Source organism: Podarcis cretensis (assembly GCF_951804945.1).
Source record: "Podarcis cretensis genome assembly, chromosome: 4".
Classification (NCBI taxonomy): domain Eukaryota; kingdom Metazoa; phylum Chordata; class Lepidosauria; order Squamata; family Lacertidae; genus Podarcis; species Podarcis cretensis.
In genome coordinates, this window is record NC_137173.1 from 29,347,922 (window position 1) to 29,369,993 (window position 22,072).

Consider the following 22,072-nt stretch of genomic DNA (forward strand, 5'->3'; position numbering starts at 1 on the left):
CTCTAATAACCTTTTCTATGTTACTCACAGGCAGTTCACATAATCAGAGTGTATTGTCAGCTTACTGGAGTTGGGGAAGCATGAAATGAAAATCACGTTAATATTGATCCAATTCTTTCTTGCAAGTGTCCTTGATGTCCTTTGCTACTGAGCAGTAGCTATTTATTATATTTGGGAAAATAACTCAGTTATGACTATTCTTTGTAAACTGTATTCAAGCATAATTATTATTAATGTAGTTTTTGCTACTTGTCATTATTTTCTCCTTTTCAATATTTTGTAATATAAGATCATTAAATCACAAGTAATCACCTCCTTATTTGCTAGCCTTTGCTATATAATGAATGTCTGCAACTTAAGACATTATGTTAACTAATGAAAGGTATGTACAATATGGGTTAAATTATCTGGACATGTCCCTTATGAGATTTTCATTGACAAATGCTGCTTACAAGGTCAGATGTCATTGCTCTGTTCCAGCATTACAGTACTGAATTTTCTTAAGTACAACACCTCTCAAAATGAAAATAACCACCAGTGTTTGGCATGTTTATTGGAAAGCAGGGCAAAAAATGAATTCTCCTCATAATTAGTAGAATCAAATATTTCCTATTAGAATTGTTGATTGTGCTCTAAATCTATCTGTTTTTAACTTTAGATTGTACCTATATCCTCTCTGTAGTTTATTTTTTATACAGAGCTTAGAAAATCTAAGTGCCCAGTAATTGTATTCTTTTTATTTCAAATATAGGTTACCTGCTATTTCTCCTCTTAATCCTTTTCTCCCTAGTTTTTTGGGTTTTTTTTAGAATTCTTTTTCAACTCTGGAAAATTATGGAACTCTTAACAATTCATTAAGAGATGAGATTCTGTTGAGGGATCTTGTGCTTATGGGCATAATTCCTGTATGAATTATTACTACTACTATTATACTTTCTTTTGTTATTGCTTCCTATCTTTTGTTATTGCTTCCTATTTTGACATAATTTCACAATAAATTAAAAGTATATTTAAAACAGTTACATGTATGCAAACAATTAAAAAAAACCTGTATAAAAACAATTAATTATATATATATAATTTGAATTTCAAATCCAATGCAGTTAGCAACTGATAATGGTGGCAATATCCCACTGCAGTGAATAGTCGAACCACTACGTTTTGCACCAACTGCAAGGGCTGTCTCACTCAGAGCACATTATGGTAATCTAATTTGGAGGTTACCAGCAAATGGATGGCATTCGTTAGGCTATCCTAGCCCAGAAATGGCTGTAGCTGTCCTACCAGCCAAAGGTGGTAAAAGGCACTCCTAGCCACTGAAGTCTCTAGTGTTAGTGATTGATCTAGGAGACTATGAACCTGTTCTAGTAGTTCAGTAAACATTCAGGTAAGACTTTCAGCAAGACAAAATGGTAGGCAAGATTCAAGTAGGCCTCTGGTGAGGTGAGGCAAAGCTGATATTCAAGCAACAAAACATTAGTTTTGGGGAGTCTGTACAGCTACTACACTAGCTGAGAGCCAGTGTGGTGTAGTGGTTAAGAGTGGTGGACTCATAATCTGGTGAACCGGGTTTGCTTCCCTTCTCCTCCACATGCAATTGCTGGGTGACCTTGGGCTAGTCACACTTCTCTGAAGTTTCTCAGCCTCACTCACCTCACAGAGTGTTTGTTGTGGGTGAGGAAGGGAAAAGGAGATTGTTAGCCACTTTGAGACTCTTTAGGGTAGTGATAAAGCGGGATATCAAATCCAAACTACTACTACTACTACTACTACTACTACTACTACTATTCTTCTTCCTCTTCCTCCTCTTCTTCTTCTTCTTCTTCTTCTTCTTCTTCTTCTTCTTCTTCGTTGCTCAGACTGGAAGCCAAACCAAACCAGGATTCTCAACTGGGCTTACACACTGCAGTACACCTTCTGGCCATTATTAGGGAGGTGCTATACAGCAATAACCAGTCCAGCAGTTTCTTGGTGTGTGACCTGCCCTGATTCTTCCAAAACGTTGCCCTGAGCCCTGCTGCTAGATCTGCAAGTTGGTGCCTGCTGGGACTTTGCAGTCTCATGATTGCATCTTTTAAATTGTTTACCGCCTGACGCAGTTTTACTTTTACAATATTAAAGAAGGAAGACATGCCAAATGTGTACGTTTTCTTGCTCTCGTTTCATACCTCAGGTAATGAAGTCCAATGCGCTACCCATTGCGCCACAGAGCCGCAAATACCTCAGGTAATGAAATGTGTTATCTCTTAAGAGTTAATTCATTAGTACCCTTGACTATAAACTGAAACAGGGACATTATGCTAAAAAGCAACACAGGCTAAGATGCTTTAATAAGAAATAAGAAACGTCGTATAAGTGTCCAAGAGAGTAGAACTTCACAAAAACATCTTTATTCTGTAAAAGATTTTTTAAATTAAATGCAGCATTTTATTGTGAAGCAGACAGAACTTTAGTTATGTCAAAACACTCTTTTAGGAGCCACATAAAGCTGTAAAAGACGGTATATGAAAAGGCATTCTTAAAGAAAAGAAATCACCATCCCATGAAGCTGATTTCCAGATGTTTGGAAACATTAGAATTTCCTGTCAGTACATTTAGGTAACACTAAAATGAGTTAACTTTCCATTCTGCCAGCCCTCTTCAAAGATGAAAGAGAACTCTCTGCATAAATTGCCTTATCTATAATTCACTGAAGTAAGCTGTGGAATGAACTCTGAAAGACGCAGAACTCTCCCTTGGCTTGTATCATGGCCTCTAAGCAAACTTTACTTTTATTTCCACTCTCTTTTTAAAATGAAATTAGTGACCTTAAAAGTTGAATGGATGTTAATGAGTGATGATGTTGAGTGGTTTGTTTGAACTGAGTTATGTGCTTGGTTTGAATTTTGTATTTGTATTTGTATTTTTTTTGCTTCTGCCTCTCAGAAAGTCTGCCCATGTCTGAAATCAGCCACGTTATGAGTCTACATTTATTCAAGTAGCCTTGAACTGACTTTTTGTAAGCATGGACACAGCAGGTTATCTTTGAAGCTTAGCTTGCATACCTAGTACCAGCTGTGACCTGAAGAATCCAAATGAGAATTTACAAGTTTAAATGAAATTTGAGAGGAAAATATGGATGTTATCAAAATAAATGTTGACATGCCAAATACCGTTTTCAAAAGGCTCTCTGTCATTATATTTCATGCTTCTTGCTGTTTCATTGTACTTTAAAGAGAGAAAATATTCTTTATAATGAGTGCACTCCTTATTCCACTGAATCAGAGGCCCCATTCCCTTTGATTTGATGGAATCTGGATTAATGCAGGTCTGTACCTTGGTCTATCCGCTCATAATATATACTGGTCTCAGGTGATTCCTTGAGTAGAATTTGTGTTTCAGTGAGAAGGATTAAACTTTTAAACTCTTAGCTGCAATTTCATACACCCTTTAAAAAGGAAAGAGTGGTGCTCACATTTCCCTTGCTAAACACAAAGGAGGCCACCTATATGTTATTTACTAGATGGCATCTCCCACCGAGCAGACTGAGCCATTTACATTAGAGTTGTTCAAATTTGCCTTGATAGGGTTGTGGTCAGGTTTGAATGTATCTCTATACATAGTATAGTCCAAAAATGCCCAAAACTATTAAAATTCTGAAGGGAGATTCTGGCTCATATCAAAAGTGATATACCATTCTTTTTGATCCATGGATAGGGCTCTTCAGTGTCTTTGTTTCAGAGATAATTCATTGACTCAGTTACCCAATTACTTACTGCAGCTAAATTTCAGACAGCAAAGGCATAGAAATGTATCAATACCTCCAAAATTAGAAACTGGTATGAAGAACTGTGGGATCTACTTGTCATAGGTAAAATTTAGTCTCAGATCAAGAGTGTGGCTGACCTAGTTAATAAAAACCTTTGGGGGGGAATATTATCTCAGTCATGTTTTGCAGAAGACTAATGATACTGAACCCTGTTTAATATATCCTAGAAAAAATGGTATGTTTAAGTCTAACATGGTTTGCAGCACTCCTCGTATATTTGTCCTTTATTTTTCTCATTTCCTCAGACATTATATTCTGAGTTATAGTCTAGAATGATATTTCCCATCCTTTATTTCTATTTCTTTTATTCAAGATTTCAACATTTGTTTCTTCTGTGGTTATTTACTTAGTGGTTTTCCGCAAATAAAATGTTAGTAAAACAAGAGACTAGTAAATTCTAATTCCTTTATCATGCCATAGAACTTTTAGCTAGATTCTACTCAGAGTAGACCTAGCTTAGTGATGTTCATTCATTTCAATACGTCTAGTTTGAGTAAAACTTAACTGAATACCATCCTTCATTTTTAATTGTGGTTTTGGTAGCATCACAAGTGCTCTGTCAGATGTAAGCATCTTAGGAAAACATTTATTATTTCAGCCATTTAAATTATGCACTTACAACCAAAAAAACAAAGCCAGAGCTGCTTTATTCTGCACTAGGCCCACATACTTACTTGTCAATATACTAGAGAAAGTGATTTGTAGATTTTTATCCAGTTCAGGTTTCAAACAGGAAACCAGTGTCCTTACGTAAGGTCCTAAATACAGGTACACAGGTCAAAGTTTTAAGGCTAGAATAAACTGCAAGGAACCTGGCATCTGTAATCATTTAGGTGAACCAAACAGAGAGTAAAAATCAGTATGAGGGACCTGCTTTTCTCCTCTTTTGCATATTCCTTGCAGTGCAAATATAACCATGCCAATTCAGGAGTAAGTCCTGTTCAATGCAGTGGGGCATACCCTTAAGTAAGGAAACGGGGGGGGGGGACCCCAGTTTGTGCATTGTCACTTATGTGTCCAAAAGATACCTCGTTAGCTTGTAGCCCATGGTCTGGATCCAAAGACCCACACAACTCGGTCTACAGGTCTAAGGGACTTCAGTGCTTGTGTCCCTCAAACAATAACTCCTGTTTCTCATAGCAGCTTTTGAAACAAAGGATACTCGCAAAAGCACTTTGTGATATAACCTAGAGACTGGATTCTCATACTATCAACAGGGTTGCATCCTGGATTGTCACCTTGTCTTACGAATCATAGTGAAAGGACAAAAAAATCCAGGATAATCAAGAAAAACATTCTTAGCCATTTTCCTGGATCTTTTCTCGTAGCTTCCTAATCTTCAGATACTATCTTTGTAGAAGCTGGTAGCTTGTAAAAGCTACAAGAAAGAGTTTTTTAAATTGCTTTCATATTTTTACCTCTAATGAAACATGTTAAATAAGCATACTTAAGTTGCTGTCCTGACCCCACGATGGTAATGTCTTTAGAATGAGTTTAGGATGGTACGTAGGCCCCTCTTCACTAGCAGGGCAGGACTCTGCCATGGCAGAAGAACCAAGCAATGCCCTAGCAGACAGAAAGCTACTGACACTTCTTCTCCCACTGCTGATAAAAGACCCCACTGCTGAAGACCTCAAATGTGGCATGTCAGGGCGGAATAGCAGAGCCTTTGTGTGTATGAGATCCAAAGCTCCACAAATCTCCTGAGGACCCCAGATGGTGCAGCAAAAAAGGAAAGATTCCCTCTCTCACTCACACACCTCTTCTGCCTTGGCTGGCTGCAGCTGACTGGGCTTTGGAATCTGCCACTCTGCAGCTCCCCGGTCCTTGATAGATTGCACTGTCTAGATGTTTCCCTGGTATTTGTATTATTTTAGAATAAATAAAATTATTTTTATTATATTTTAGAAATGCTAACAATACGAAGTACAGTTTGATTCCAAATGCAGATTTACAATCTTGCCAGTGTACTTCTATAGAGAAATTAGAAATAATCAGCTTGTATCTTTTCTTTTGAGATCCTTCAAGGAAACAAAAAACCTTCAGGAGTATGCAATTAGAACATCTGTGACAGATCTGTTTTTAACATATTTCGTACTTCAGAATCCAAGGAAGTCTGGTGGTCTGTGGAACTTGCTTGTTAATTTCTTGATGAATGGGCACTGAGGCCAAGAAGTGCACTCAGTACGGCATGTCTTCCAAAGATAGATTATCTCAAATAAATTCTATTCCCAATCAATTTTTGATTTGTTAGGTGTTAAACCACTTCTTTGTAAGGGCAGTGTTTATAAGCCTTGTAATGAGACAGCCTTCTGAGACATTACCTCTTCTTTCTGTAATTTTGATAAATGGAACTCTAATTCATAAAGGATACAGTGATTGAAGGGCAACTTTCGGTCTCCTACACTTTCATTTAGATAAATGCCTGGTATATTGTGGCAAATTGAGGTATACTCAACTGAGTGATAAATTTAAAGAAAAGCCAAGCCAACAAGCTTCTATCAAACCAAAGCAGGGTAGTTTTATATGTCTTTCAGATAAATGTATGTTTAATATTGTAAAACAAAACTGATTTCAGAAAGATTTGTCTACATCATTAATCAGCACATTTGCCATATTCACCTGCGTGTCTAGTACAGTACCTTTCTGCTACAATGCATTGTCAAATTGATGTGAGAGGATTACTGCCAGCAATGACAAGCTAGTTAAAAACAAGTTGGAGCCCAGCCTTCTGTTTTGAAGTTTACTACCATGCCTTTGTTCTCTAAGAGCACACATCCCCATGCATTAAAAGTTCTTAAAAGGCTGTTTTGAAGTGTATTTTCGATAATTGATATTTGTATCAGTGGATAGATTCCATCTGTTCAGGGTTGCCATATTTCAAAAAGTAAAATCCCTGACACTCAAAGTTGTTGTTTAGCTTTTTTTAGGAAGACCCCAAAATTGTTGAGCTTTTTTGGGGGAACCTTTTGGAGCTGTTTTCACTGCTTTTTCCATCACATTGCCATACATCCAAAAACCAGGGCATGTCAGGAATTTTCCTGACATATGGCAAGCCTAATTTGCTTTGTATTGGAAAACAGGTTGTTGAGACTGATCTAAAGACCTAACAGAATTCTAAAATGTTTGTAACCTTTTTTTATAGGCACTGAGGAAGATGTCGTGAAGTCAAAGAAAACCTTCCGAAGCCAAGCTGTTGTCAATCAGAATGCTGAAACTGAGCTCATGCTGGAAGGAGATGATGATGCTGTCAGCTTGCTCCAAGAGAAGGAGATTGACAATCTTGCAGGTAAAAATCTTTTTTTAAAAAAGTTTGATGTAAATAAATGATATAAAATTTAACTGGTTTTCTAAACTTTGCCAACTGTGTCTGGTATTGGCATTTGTGTGAGATAGTGAGCCTTCTTGTTTTGGAAATGCTTGGTACAGATTGCAGAGGTTCCCCACTGTTTTCATCTAATTTATCCTCACAACTTTATAAAATACTGGTTAGTCAAAGATCTGATGAACCTGGGTGACTCATGTCCAAATCAATCACGCCATCTGTCATAATGCACTGATAAAAAAAGATTGATCTATGTTTTAGAAAGTATATTTTGAGTGCAGTAAATTAGACGTATTAAAGGATTTTTATTGTGAAAATGTAACAAAAGGGAAAATAAGATGTATCAGCCTGACCAGTTATGTTTAGAAGTATTCCCACCCATGTGAACATTTTATTCAGGCAGTGGAGGGTGATTTTCAAAACTTTCCCCATTTGGATTACAAGATTAGAAAACAAACCCCATGCCTGGGTTTGAATGACAGGACAAGCCAGATCATGGCTTGTTTCCTGACAGCATAGCAGGACCAGGACAAGCATATAACACCTATGATTTCACTGGCGTGCACCTTCACACTGCTTGTTTGCCTTAAATCATACTTTATTTTAACTATGGTTTAATGTTGGATGCAGACCAGGTCACTGCCAGTGAAGGGAGTTACAAGCTCATAGCAATCTGCTGTATATATAGATCAGACAACATTTTCCAGGGCTTCAGACTAAGCATGTTTTGGTAAATAATAAGTATCATTTGTTCACAAATGCGGTTGTAATCAGAGTCCAGCTCCAGCACAGCAATTGGTCCTAACATAAATAAAATGATTGCTGAAACAATAAATGTCATTAAGATCCTCTTAACATAAAAGCAGTTAATTCTGGGGCGTTAATGGTAGCTTCAACACTTGAAATGAGAAGTGGTGGGGAATCTCTTCCTGGAGAAAAGTATGGTTTAACAGATACCCCATACTTCTCTGCCATCTGTCTTGCATTCAGTGTAATTACTCCTTCCCATTTCCCCATACCAGTTAATCTAGACAAGTTTTAGGTTAACTCACATTTTCTCCTAAAGTTCAAAAGGCTGAAGGAAGCAGAAGGTGCTTGGCAGTTGTTAGAGATCAAAAGGAAACTTTCAGCTAGGCTTCAGATTCAAAGGGAAAACCTTTGTACCTATGTTTTACAGCAGACAGGTTTTAGTCTTGTGAATTCTGGTGGGTGTGCTGCAGGGGCGATGAGGGAACTATGCACATTCTGTGAAGTAAGTGTGAAAAATGACTTCACATTTTCAGGGTTGTTCTGACAGTTTAATATGATATGGAATAACAAAGTAGCTTATTGTAGCACAGATGGAACAATATTAGATAACTGAACTGCTAAGTATTCCATAATTAATTTGTATAAATATAAGCATAATACCTTAGACTACTAGATTTACCACTTTATGAAGATACACTTTCAAAATCTGACCAAAAACAAACAAATGATGCACTATTGTTAGTGCAAAATTTCATTATTCCAGAAAATACTATGTAAAATTATGTTTTGTCACTTTTGAAATTGTAGTGAGGGACTGGGGTTATTTCATTATATACTTTTGTTAAGAAATGCCCACTTCTTGTTGTCCTGAAGAAAACCGAATGTGATAGAAGACTACACAAAATAGCATTCCTAACTAATGCAAAATCTACATACATTAGTTACATTTAATTTAACTGAAGTCTCGGTCCTATTTCAATGAATACAGCAGTAGCATACCATAATTCATGACGTTATGTAAAACAGAGAGCCAAAGTTTCCAAAAACCTTCATTTGGGTAAATGCCACAAAACACCCAGCCAGTATTTCTAATCAATTTCTCATCTGTCTCTCCTGCTTATCTTACCAGCGTTTCCTCCACATCTGTGCTACTGGGGTTCTCATTCCTACCTACTATTTTCGCAGCCCTTGCTACTGTCCTTTCTCCCTGCACAGCCATTGCAGCTACCTCTTTTTCCTTCCTGCCCAACAATTACAGTGGTGCCTCGCAAGACGAACGCCTCGCAAAACGAAAAACTCGCAAGACGAAAGAGTTTTCCATTTTTGAGTCGTTCCGCAAGACAAATTTCCCTATGGGCTTGCTTCGCAAGAAGAAAGCCCATAGGGAAATCTCCGGGACCTCTTTTAAAATGCTGGCCGTCGGGAGCAAAGACTTTCGCCCACCGCCGGCCTTCAGAAGAGGTCCTGGACCTCTTCTGAAGGCCGGCGGGGGGCAAAAGTCTTTGCTCCCCCCCCCACCTGCCTTCCCGGGATAGCGGAGAAGCGCAGCACGTTTCTCCGCTATCCCGGACGGCTTTTAAAGGCAGGCGGGGGGGAGGAAAGACTTTCGCCCACCGCCTGCCTTCAGAAGACCTCCGCTGTCCCGGGGCGATCTTAAAATGCTGGCGGGCAGCAGCGAAGCCCTCCTGTCCCCGGAGCTTGCGGGGCGGGAGGTGGGGAGAAGGGCTTTTCTTCCCACCGCCAGCCTTCAGAACAGCCTTCTGAAGGCTGGCGGTGGGAAGAAAAGCCCTTGTTCCCCCCCCCCCCAGCCTTCAGAAGAGGTCGGGGGACAGACTGTCCCCGGACCTGGTCTGAAGGTGGTTTCCATAGGAACGCATTGATTGGTTTTCAATGCATTCCTATGGTTAACCGTGCTTCGCAAGACGAAAAACTCGCAAGAAGAAAAAACTTGCGGAACGAATTTATTTCGTCTTGCGAGGCACCACTGTACTGATAACGTGCAGATACCTTTTACCCATACCTGTGGTGAAGCCTTACAGTTTGTGCTGTTGTTGCCTAACTCAGAGGCTCCCATGATGCTACTCTGCATTTGGCACAGGAAAAGAGAAGGGCCATACCTCTAGAGCACATGTACACTGAGCTTTCTGGTCATTTTCAAGTTTCACAGCTTGACTACTTTTTGTGTAAAACTAAAGTACATAGGACTGCTTTCATTTTCTTTAGTGTTAGAATCATGTGTGGCTGAAATCTTATTACAGTTAAATAGTGTTTAAAATCTGATAAATGTTATTAAGGTTTTAAGAACAACAATAATGTAGCCACCTAATGAACTGCAGTCAACTTTATAAAAAAAAACTTTGTATTTCATCACCTTATTTCATAATAATAAATATTTCATAATTTTCTGTTTCAATTTTAGCTCCTAAATTTCTTCCCAGACTGTTCATTTCAAGAGGCAAGTTGCTTATTGATAAATCACTTGAGAAAAATCAATAACTAGTAGTACTTTTTGGTGTCTAAAACTATGAATCAGCAGCATCTCAGTTTGCACAATTGTAGCGAATTGATTATTATTAACTTGTCCATTTATTTTCTATGTCATAAATGTTTAAAACATGATTTTGATTAATTTCCTGAATAACAAATCTACTAACTTGTAGTTTAGAAGTATGCTCCTAGCATTCTGTGGTCATTTACTGACAGATAGTGTAAAGATAATAAGAGTTGGTTTGAACGTGGGGCTGAATATTGAATAATCAGTAACTTCTATAACAAGTGTGATCTGTAAAGCACTGCTTTATTTCTGAACACCAGAGATCTGGACTCCAACCCTTGATGGAGATTCAGAAATAGTAAACAGGGCCATCCACTAAATTTACAGGGGTATATGAAGCTGTGTTACACTGTATTAGACCACTGGCCTTTTTAGCTTACCCCCTGTCTATGCAAATGGGTTCTGCTTCTCCCAAGTCGCAGGCAGAGGCAGTTATTCTGCCACCTGAAATCCTTTTCATTGGAGGCAGTAGGGATTGAAGCTGGGACCTTCCGCATGCAGAGCATAGGCTCTGCACAGGAGTTCCTGGTATCTCTTAAAAAGCGGGAGTGTTACAAGTCCCACTCTGTTGAGCCAGGCCTACTACTTTTCCTCTTGGTTCCATCTATGGCTCCCAACCCTGCTCTCTCGTGAAAGTATCTCCTATCAACCATGATATGTAAGCAAGCCTACATGTTCTGAGGCAGTATTCCTAGGAATACTGGATTCTGGAGACAAGCCACAGGGGAATGCTGTTGGCTTGTGCCTTCTTTGTAAGATTCTCGGGGGACATCTGACTTGCCACTGTTGGAAAGAGAGTGCTGGACAAAAGATTGAAACAAGCAGTTATCAAGACCACACATTGAATACAAATCCGCGGTGAGGTCTGAGCCCCAAACACCCCCTCCCCAAATTATTTCCCCTTCTAAAAATGACTCCTCTTGACTGATTTGCTGCAATGCCATTGAATGCCATGCTCTGAATTGCTCCTCCTCATCCAACTTCTCATGTTTAAAAAAGGCCAGAGGGAAAAACAAATTCAGGCAGCCTCACACAGCAGTATTGCACACATTATTTCTTCACCCTTGAAAGATTTTTTTTTCCATTTTAGAATATGCTGCTGCAGATGTTATGGCTGCTAGCTTAGAAGGCTTTTAAAAATGATAAGATCAATTTGTGGAAGATTAGTTATGAACAACTATTGTCTGTGACAGCTAAATGGAAAGTTCGTGTTCAGGGGCAGTGTACCTCTGAATATCAGGTGCTAGAGGAAAATAGGGGAAAGCTGTCATCTTTGAGTTTCCAGGGAAATCTGGCTGGCCCAAGTGTCTCCAATAATTCATGCCCCCAGTTAACGCTTCCCTCTGCTGCCCGTCCCCCAAAAGAAAACTTCCCATTTTTCCAAACCATAAGCTCTGTCTTCCCAAGTCTTTTCTGCCCGGTGTCCATTTTCTCTTGTTCTGTTCAGAATAAGTTGGCAGGAGGATCTCTTCCCATCAGTCTTCTCCTGTCCTAACAATTCTGTTTTCTCCTCCAGATGGGAGAATGAAGGTGTGAAATTTTAGAATGGTCAGCTGCTGTCCAATAAGCAAGTCTGCACCACTGCCCAGGTAGCAAACCTGCCCTTTTCACTCATCCCCCTTCCCAGTGCCACAGCACAAGTGCCCATGCAATATTTTGGACTAATTTATAGGAGCCAATTCATTTTGTACAGCTGTGTTGGCATACTAGTGCCAGCGGGTACACCCACTCTGAGCTTTAAAAGCAAAACCCTAAGTTTAAAATTGTGTCAGTTGCACACATGTACATAGATCTTTTAAGGATTCCCCCCTCTTTTCCAAAATGGTAGGTGACAGTGTGCTATGCAGACCGAATAAGAAACTCTGCACCTGCACTAAGATGCACCTCCCAAGTGATTCTGGGTTCTGTAACATTCTTTTGTTTTTTTAAATCCATAAATTGACTGTGAACTGTTCTTCGGCTAGGGAAAAGTCTAATGGTTGATTTACTGGGAAATACCGAAATAAAGAAAGAAAAACATTTAGTAACTAGTCAGGTGTATGATACTTGCTGTAGAAAGCTGCAACATTGTAATTATCCTATGCAAATTGCTTTCTTGGTTCTCTGGTACCTTGGCATGTTGGCCCTTTTCCAAGCTTGTTTGTAGCACTCATTAAGATGTGGCACAAACACCTCCCATCTTGCAGTGGCATTGCGTCCCTGCCTTTGTCTATTCCACCCCAGGCTCATCACAGGTGTCTGCCACCTACCAGCTCCCTTGCCCTTTGTGTGCACATAGGTATTGCCACCACAAAAGGTAAGTGTCTCATTAGTCATTCACTTAGCTTCTCCTATCCTCCTCTTTGGGTGCTGGGTGGCATTTTTTCAGAGGGCTCATCTTTCCCACTCTGTTGCCTGCTATCCAGGTGGCTGACAGTTTTGAGAGGTGGCAAGTAAAGCAGAGCTCTGTGTCTTCTGCATCCGTGTCTAGCTCTTACCTCTAGCCTCAACAGAGCTCCTGTTTTAGGGAAACTATAGCTCACTGCTGTGCAGCCAAAGAGAAAGTGGGACAGTAGTGTGGTGTGCCAGGTTATATCTGAGGTTTCTGTCTTGTTTCTTAGCAGAGAGAGAGGAGTGAGGGATGGATGTTATCCATCTCTATCTGATTCCAGCTCCCTCCTGTCTTTCTGGCTTCCAGCTTGGAGGCAGGACAGAACTGCAGGAACAGCTGGCTTAGCACACTGCTGTGGGGACTGTCCATCCTGAAGGCAGATGGAGGAATTGGGGGAGGCAAGCAGAGCAAGAAATAGGTGGTTCCTCCTTGGATAATTACTTAAATGGCTACGCATATTTACATGATTGAAATATTTGTTTGGTTTTTTTGTTTGAAGATTTGTGAATTTTTAAATTTCCCTCTGGACAAGCTTCAGCAATTTTTAGCAACACAGATTTAGATGTAGAGATGTGGCCCATGTGCCCACTAGGGCTTTCCTGGCACTTTCCTGTTCAGCCCTTGCACTTCTTAAAAGTCGATCCTGAAGACTGGAGAGCCCTCTAGTTCAGTGTAGGGCAGGGAACAGCAAGGTTTATCTTGCCTAGGCTGGATCGGTCCCATGGAGATCCCTCCGTGGGCTGGATCGTGCGCATGTGTGAGCACCCACAATTTTCAGCACATGCGCATGCGCAGATGATATTTTCGGCACCGCGGAAGCAAGTCCCCACTCCACACTGCACTGGTTTAGTGCAGCGCACGAGCAGGCAGCTTGGTTCGGGATGTGGGCTGGTCAAACGACCTCCGCGGGCCACTTCCGGCCTATGGGCCTTAGTTTGCTGACCCCTGGTGTAGGGCTATTTGAAAATGTGCTGTTTGAAACAACTCAGAAAACATCAACTAAGCTATCATTCCAGCCTCTCCTTCCCCCTACCAACACAACTCCATTCGTTGAAAATGAGCCCAAATGAAAAACATCTGGAAGTTCACCATTTTCCCCAAACCGATGGCAATATTCAACTAAACAGTTTCACTAGCTCATTGACATTTAGTTCCCTGTTCTGAGGGATCACTCACCTCCAGAGCAGATTTAGGGTGTGCACGGGGAGGAGAGAGGTTTAGGAAATTTGGTCGGGTCACTAAAAGTCTTTGTGCTGGCAGAACTGTTCAGTTGCGGCAACCACTGAAAATACTTTTATACGTGACTTTGTGTTGACTGGGTGGAAGCATAGCATAGGATGCAAGAGTGAAGGCTTGGCTGCTTATGGACAGTGACTGAATCAGGTGGAGGCTAGTGCAGAATCACTTCAATTTGTCTCATTATTTGGGGTACACACAGAGCCAATGGACATCCCTACAACTTGTACATCCATGAGCCCTTCTTATGTGAGATGATGCATCTATTTCGTACTCTGATACTAACATCCACATTAAAATATATTGAAATGTTCCTTAGAGGCAAAAATGGCAGAAATTAAATAATAAAGGCAAACTTACCAAGAGGTTCTGTGAAAATATAGTATAAAGAATAGAAAGACAGGTGCTTTTGTCCAGCAGTTTGATTTTTTCCCCATGTTCTATTTCAGGATGTTTTATAATGAGAATACACACACACACACACACACACACACACACACACACACACACACAGATACTATGTTTTCATCATGTTTATTCAGTCACTATTTTATGTGACTAAGACTGAACTAACAATAGTTCATGGCCATGTATGAATTGGTATATTCGTTTTAAAATTTAGAAGTGTTCATGATTTAGAAGATGGTGGCTAACTAATTCACCACCATCACTTTAATGGTAAAAGCTAAAATTTCTGTCCCTTTCAGATATGATATTCTGATTGGAGGTAAGGGGTCTTTACTTAAGAGTACAATCCTATGCATTTCTACACAGAAGTAAGTCTCACAGAGTTCACTGGGGTTTATCCCCACAAGATCACAGCCTTAGTACCATACAGCAGATGTGAAATGACCTTTCCAATGCACCACTTCATTTAGGGCTGCTTCAAGTGACAGTAGTACCTTTATCATCTGCAACCCCGTAGGCAGCCATGAGTGTAAGTTCTAAAGCAGAATACAGAAATTTGATTGGCAGGCAAGCTGCATTTTTTCTGGCCTAGCCTTAGCTCATCTATCATCACTTACAAAAAACGTTATAAGGATATTTTTCACTCATGTTCCTGTAAAACGTTGAGAAGACAAAAGAACAAATCTAGAATCTTATAGGAAACTCTTCATCCAAAATGGTCACAGTTTCTGTGCCAGATGCAGATGATTAAAAGTAGTTCTTGGCCATTGCTGATACATGATCACCTGGCATCAGATGAGAGGGGCTTTTAACTTTGTCCACAACCATGTTAAATCCATGTGAACTGTTAGTTTTTAGCACAGTTCAAAAGCATTGTTTCAACTTTATCTGCTCTAGAAAGGAAGAACCAACATTTTTCACAGTGTCATGGGGCAAAACTATAGTGTATGTTGGCTCTGCAGTACGATTTAAGTTGTTTTAATGAGCAAATAACTATATGAGCCTGCTGCAGGGGAGAAAAATAGCCAGAGTTTACTAAAATAAGCAGTATATATACTTGAAGGCAGTAGATGCCTTCAAGTATATATAGCAAAGGTATGTCCCAATGTCTGCAGCAATATAAATATATTGAGAGGAAATGCTTACAATATGTGTAAGTGTGAAGAAATAACAGGCTCCTGAATTTATATGCAAGTTACCCTTGAAATCTAGACTATGCATACACCATGTGGTAGATTTTCCTCTTTAATGCTGAATAGTCTTTTTTTGCACTTTTGCACAGTTAATTTTATTGTGTACATCACTGATAAATTCATTTTTGAAGCTGTTTATTCGCCAGTTTGTCAGGAACAGAGTTGCTGGAAATCTTTAGTTTTTGCTTTTGATACAGATGGGTGGAAATAAGTTCTTGAAAACTTAAACTTCACCAGTTATGCAGCCAAAAGTCAAATTCCACTTGATCTTAATATTAAAGAACAAAAATAGTGAAATTGTGGTGTGTTACATATTCTTAGAATTTCTGCATGAACTTAGAGTTCATTGTTTCTGCATGAACTTAGAGTTCATTGTTTTCTATAACCGTTACTTTACAGACTACATGTTAGTGAATATTACTTATTTTATTTGTTGACTATTTTTCTTTAAAAATACTGTTCACACAGCAAGGGAATTCTCCAGCATCTAACTAGTTTATGTTTTGCATTTTTACTTTGTTTTGTAAACTATCCATAGCTTTACAAACTATACCTGAGGAACAATTAATTTCATTTGATACAAATAAAACATATTTCCAAGAAATTCTCCCAAGTAAGTACATAATAGTAGCAAAAATAAAAATAAAGTGCAGGATCCAGACCATGGACATAGCGTCTTCACAGAGTATTCTCAAAGGCTAAGTAGAGCCCTGTCTCCATTCTCACTCTCCCTCACATACTGGGACAATGCAAATATGGAATTAATGGTCTGTGCACACCTCCCTTATCCCATCCAACCATTCTTTTTGCCCCGATACATGTTTCTCATGCTGAGTAACATTGACAGAAAACAAAGTGCCAGATGGGGATATTGGCGGCAGACATGCTCCTTTGATTCCCCTTACTATCCCATTTGTGCATTTGTGTTCACACCTGTATTTCTGTAGACGAGGGGAGAAATACGGTTCTGAGCCTATGGCAGTCTTCTCTATGTGAACACTACATGTGCAGTGGATAGATTGTTCCCTGTGTGTCTACATCTTGTAGAAGAATATGCTGTTAGGCTTTTATACAAGTTCATTGACACTGCCTTTACATTCTCCCACCCTTCTAATTCTTGCCACTTTACAATATAGTAAGCCTAGAATCTTGCTGGTTGTATATATAGATTTTCAAAATGCCTTACAGCGTAATCCTAAACCATGCCCTGCACAGGAGTGAAATCTTATTCAGTGGGGCTTACTCCCAGTTAAGTGTGGTTACAACTGAAGCCCTAAAAAGTTTGTTCTAAACTAAATAGCACCTTGATCTTAAAGTTACTTATTTAGAAGCAAATCCTGTTGCTTCTAGTTAACAGTGCTTGATGTGGTTTGGCAGTCCACCAGTAGGTATCCCATGTGAAAATGGACCATAAGTTCTATACCTTGTCATTTTGGGGAAAACGTCTTCACATCTGGGTTGTTTCTGAAAATTATTTTGTTCTTCAGCTGTCTTCTTTTTAGTCTTGAACAATTATTAAATGCCAATTTTAATATAGTAATCTGGGGAAATTGACTATTTCAGGTTGACTTTTTTTTTAGAGACAAAAGTCGATCTTACATCCCAAGTTCATTAATACTTTGGAAATTTATTGTTCTTCTGAAACATGTCTTTTCAGGGTCAGCTTATTTTTGTTTTTTGTTTTAGTTAAAAGAAGCATTTGATTCTAAAGTGCCTAAATTATTTTAACTTTATAAAAAATCCTTATTACCTATTTATTAAATGATTTGATACTGCCCTGGAACATAGCAGCTTGTTAAAACTTTCTTTTTTAAACAAACCCTGCAAAACCATACTGGTGGATTAATATGTGTAAAGCCATCTGCAGAATTTAATTGCAATAGCACCAAGAGGTCCGGTACTATTTAGTTGCTTTATTAGCTATTTTATGCTTTAAATGCCTTCACTGAAATTAGAAACACTGTTCTGGCAGGTACATAAAATTGGAGCTAATGATTAACAGGAAAAGGGAGTGATCCAATAAGCGCTACTTCTGTGCAACCCGCGTTTCCATTTATTCGCAGCAGGGCTTGAGCAGTAGCACTTCCAATGCACATCCTGTTGAGCACTGTAGAGAAAGTGCTCCCGTCTTTAGCAGAACTAATCCTGTCTTTGTTTTCCCGGAAGTAATTCCCAATGAGTTCGGTGGGTCTTGTGCCCCGAACTGCTGCCTTAGGCTATAATCCATACCTGGCAATGCACACCAGGAATTCAGTGGGGCTCAGGTCGAACAACTCCCTCGTGGCTTCTGCTCTTTAAGCTGTGTGAGCTTGTACAATTTAGTTTGCATCGACCGACCTTCATTAGAAGTCTTCCAACAAGCCAAACGAAATTCAGAAGGTGTTGCCTCCTGAATCTATACCCGACTCTTTCTTCCCTGTTACTCTTGTGTGTGTTTTGTCTAAAAGATGTCTAAAGGTCAATCTCGCCGTTTCTTTCTGGAGACGCGGCGCGCGTGTTCCCCAGGCGTCACTCGCCCCGGGGCCCTTGGGCTGCGCGCTGCGAGCTCTGTGCGCCCTGGCGCCTCTCCGCCGCTCGGCCTGCCGCTTCTTCGGCTGGGCTGCTGGGGACGCCCAAGCGGGGATCCTCCGTCCAAGCCCCGGCGCGGCGGCTCGCCTCGGCCTGCCGCCCTTTGTTCTTCCGTCCGCCGAGGGACAACAAAGCGGACGGGCCTCCCTGGACCAGTCACGGCCGCCGGGGCCGGGCGGGCGCAGGTGGGAGCATCTGCAGCTCCGTGGCGCGATTTGGCACGGTCCCGGTGGACGTGGAAAGCGGCTCCTGGCTCCGCAGGGGCAGCGCTCAAGCTTGTGCCGATAAGTGGGTGGGGGTGGCGGGGTCTCACTTCTTTCCCCTGCTGTTTTGGACTTGGGAGTGTGGCGCTTCCCCCCTCCCCAAAGGGGTGGAATTGCTTGGATCGGCAGCGCCTGGCGCGCTCTCCGCGCTCTCCATCCCGTCCATGCCCGGTGCGCCGCATTATTGTTTTGGGGAGCCGTTTGGGAAGCGGAGCCAATGCCGCGCTGCTATCTCGGGGCCATATGGAGAAGCTGCACTATTTTGATTACGCCTGGTGTAAACATTTTAATGTCGGATCCTTAAAATCCAGAGCCTCTCCCAAAGGGGATTAGAACATAATCCTCTCGCTCTATAGCTGGAGTGGATTAATTTCGTATTCTCTCAGTGGCGGGTTTGCTCCCTGAAGGCTCGAACAAAAAGACTCCGCGCTCCTTAAATGTGCCGTGGTATTGGGACTTGTAATTGGAGATTTCCAAAGGACAAGTGTAAAAATGACACACTATTAAGAAGGAGCGTTTCATTCGGTGCCTTTTCAGCGGGCGGGCGGGAGGGGGGCGCTTCAGAGGCTCCGAGTGAAATATGTGAAATGTTACACTCAGGTTATGATGTGGGGGAGGGGCGCCAAGTGCCTTTGGATCCCTGTCCTTTTGCTAACCTCACCCAGAAGGCCCAATCCATCCCGCTGTAATGCCAAGGGACAACTGGGAAGGGGGCATCTGCCACCTCCTCACTTGCGCTGTCCCTCCGCGTGTCCAGCGCAGATCGTCCTCCCTTGCTCGGAGAGCGCGCAGGTAGAAGCTGCTTGACCTTTGAGCAGTCGCCCCTGCCTTTGCCTGGCAGCTTGTGCGCTGGACGCGTTCCCGGATCCTATGATCTCCTCCTGCAGGCCCTTTTCGAAGGGGCTGGAGGAGCAGCCACCGTTCCAACGCCAATCCTACAAGCTGGACCCTGGCAACACGCCCTCTACTTTACTTTTTTTCTGCCTAAATTGGGAGAAAGTGCGCTACGCCGCGGGTAGGGCATATTTGCGAAGCAATAGCGGAAACTCCTAGCCAAGCCTAAGCCTGACCTCTCCTCTTCCTGTGTGCTAAAGCTAGCAGGGTACCTCAAGTGGTGGCAGCGAGGCGGATTTCGACCAGGGAGTGCTTTTTAAAATACACTCCAATGAAGCAGTCCAATTACGTAAAGTTTATTCAAGACAGTTATAAAAGCAAATTAAGAGGGAGGTCATCAGACAACAAAACAGTTTCTGGCTAAGCAGTCTAGTGCAGTCTAGTTTAGCCATGTCTTTTGCATCGTCTCTCCTTGCTCACCCTGAGAAAAGTGAAGTCTTCTTGGATATCTATTGACTATGCCATTAACCCTTTCGTTTCAGTAGAGGGGGTTGAGTTCTATAGGAATAGCCACTGAGACCAGTGCACCTCTGCACATAAGGAAAAGGTTGCAATTTTCACAGTTTTAACTCCAGAGATAAGACTCTGTTTTGATGTATTGTTTGAGGGGATAGGCTATCAGCACTGGGAATACCCTAGAAAGGTGAAAATTAAGAAGGATGCAGATTGTGGATTTAAGAAATCTTGGAAGGACATAATCTGATAAATCTCTTGATATGCCTTATAGTTATTCCAGCCAAATAGATACGGGGTTCTTCAAAGTGTGCAGGTCTGTAGAAAACATTGGTTATAAATCTAAGATAGTCAACCTGGTACCCTTCAGATGTTGCTGCACTTCAACTCTCATCAGCCCCAGCCACAAGTCCAGTGGCCAGGAATCATGGGAGCTGTAATCTAACCATATCTTGAATTTACCTCTAAGTGATAAGCAAATGTTCATTTGCTCTTATTGCTGAGTATATTGTTCATCGTTGTACTTTTTTCAAGCACTGAATTAAAAGCCTGATTTTAAAAAAATTGTTTAATTGTATTGTTTTGTGGGCTCACTATTAGATGCCACTATCTGGACTAATCCAGAGGTGTCTAGAGCACCATCTGCTCCAGTTTACTTGGATGAGTTTAAATTGTTGCAGCCTGATGTTGACAAACTGCTTGGAAGTGGGTCTGACTGATCACTTGTCCTTTCAACTTTTGCCCATTGTGATGTACGAGAATGAACCTGAGGGGTTTTAACAGCATAGGTCCAGGGAGTCGTGAATGCCATGTTGCAGGATGGGGTACCATTGGCTTTTAAAGATATAGTGTTGTGTCCTCTCCTTCAGAGAACCTTCCTGGACTTAGAACTGTTGAATAACTATTGTCCAATTGCTAACAATCCCTTTTAGGCACGATGCTCAAGTTTTTTGTGTCAGTTCAACTTACAGGTGTGCTTGGAAGAAGTGGATTACAGTCTGGGTTCAGGCCCAGTTATGGCACCAAAGCTGCCATGGTCGTCCTAGTGCTACCTTGTAGGCATTTGATACTGCACACCATAGCTTGGAGCAGTTTCATGGGTTGGAAATGGAGTCCCCTCTGCACCAGACTGCTGTTGTTTCACGCCTACCTTCATGCTTCCAGAGACTTATCAATGTTGAACTATAACTTGACATCATAGAAGTTTGGTGACCCGCAGGGATCACTCTTGGTTCTCATGTTATTCAACATATGCGAAGCTGTTGGAGGATGTCATCAGGGGAGTTGGAGTGAGGTATCAGCTGATGACCTTGAACTCTATGTCGCTTTACCACCTGAATCAGAAAATGCAGTTCAGGTGCTTGATGTGGACCAATAAATTGAAATTTGATTCCAGACAAAATGGAGATGTTGTGTGTTGCAGGCTCTCACCTGTGGGAAGTGAGTAAACAACCTGTTCAGTTTGGAGTGGCACTGCCATAGAAATAACAGGTTTGAAGCTTAAAAATGCTCTTAGACCAAACGCTGCCACTGGAAGCTGGCTTTAGTAACTAGGAATACTTATTTTTGGACAGAGATGGTCTGGCTCTAGTGCTGCATGCTCTGGTAACCTCAGGGCTGGACTACAGTACTGCATTATACATGAAGCCTGCATTATACATGAACCCTTGAAGACTGTTCCAAAGCTACAGCAGTTGCAAAATGCAGCGGCCAGGGGGCTGGTAAGAATTCCTAGCTAGGCACAAATTACAGTAGTTCAGAGCATGGTTTCCCTAGTCGTTTTGTGTATTGTGGAATGAATCCCATCTGTAAACTGGGATAGTATGACTAACTGAGAAGTTGGTGTTCCATGTCATTTTTCCAGAATATCATTTACAGCCCTGAAGAGGTATTGGAACTTGTTTTCTGAGCAGGTTTTGTGGCTTAATGCATGAAACCCATCTAGCTATGTGTGACTGGTGGATATGGATAATTAGGCGAGCTCAGAAGTTAACATTCCAGAGCATTTACTCTGTTTATGACCCAGAGCAGGTAGTTCTGTGGAATATTTTTGTGGTTTATATTATATATGTGACTTGTGAATGTGATAGATCTGTTGTTGTTTAGTCGTTTAGTCGTGTCCGACTCTTCATGACCCCATGGTCCAGAGCACGCCAGGCACTCCTGTCTTCCACTGCCTCCCGCAGTTTGGTCAGGCTCATGTTTGTAGCTTCGAGAACACTGTCCAACCATCTCGTCCTCTGTCGTCC

At 41.2% G+C, this 22,072-nt stretch overlaps 1 protein-coding gene across 3 annotated transcripts in view; it reads left to right on the forward strand.

Moving 5' to 3' along the window:
* Positions 1–22,072, forward strand: part of NBEA (neurobeachin) — a 357,769-nt gene that overhangs the window by 184,104 nt on the left and 151,593 nt on the right. For all 3 annotated transcript variants that reach the window (XM_079973311.1, XM_079973312.1, XM_079973310.1), the window contains one exon: positions 6,954–7,097. In XM_079973311.1, coding sequence (XP_079829437.1) covers positions 6,954–7,097 — 144 coding nt within the window. The remainder of the gene's footprint in view (positions 1–6,953; positions 7,098–22,072) is intronic.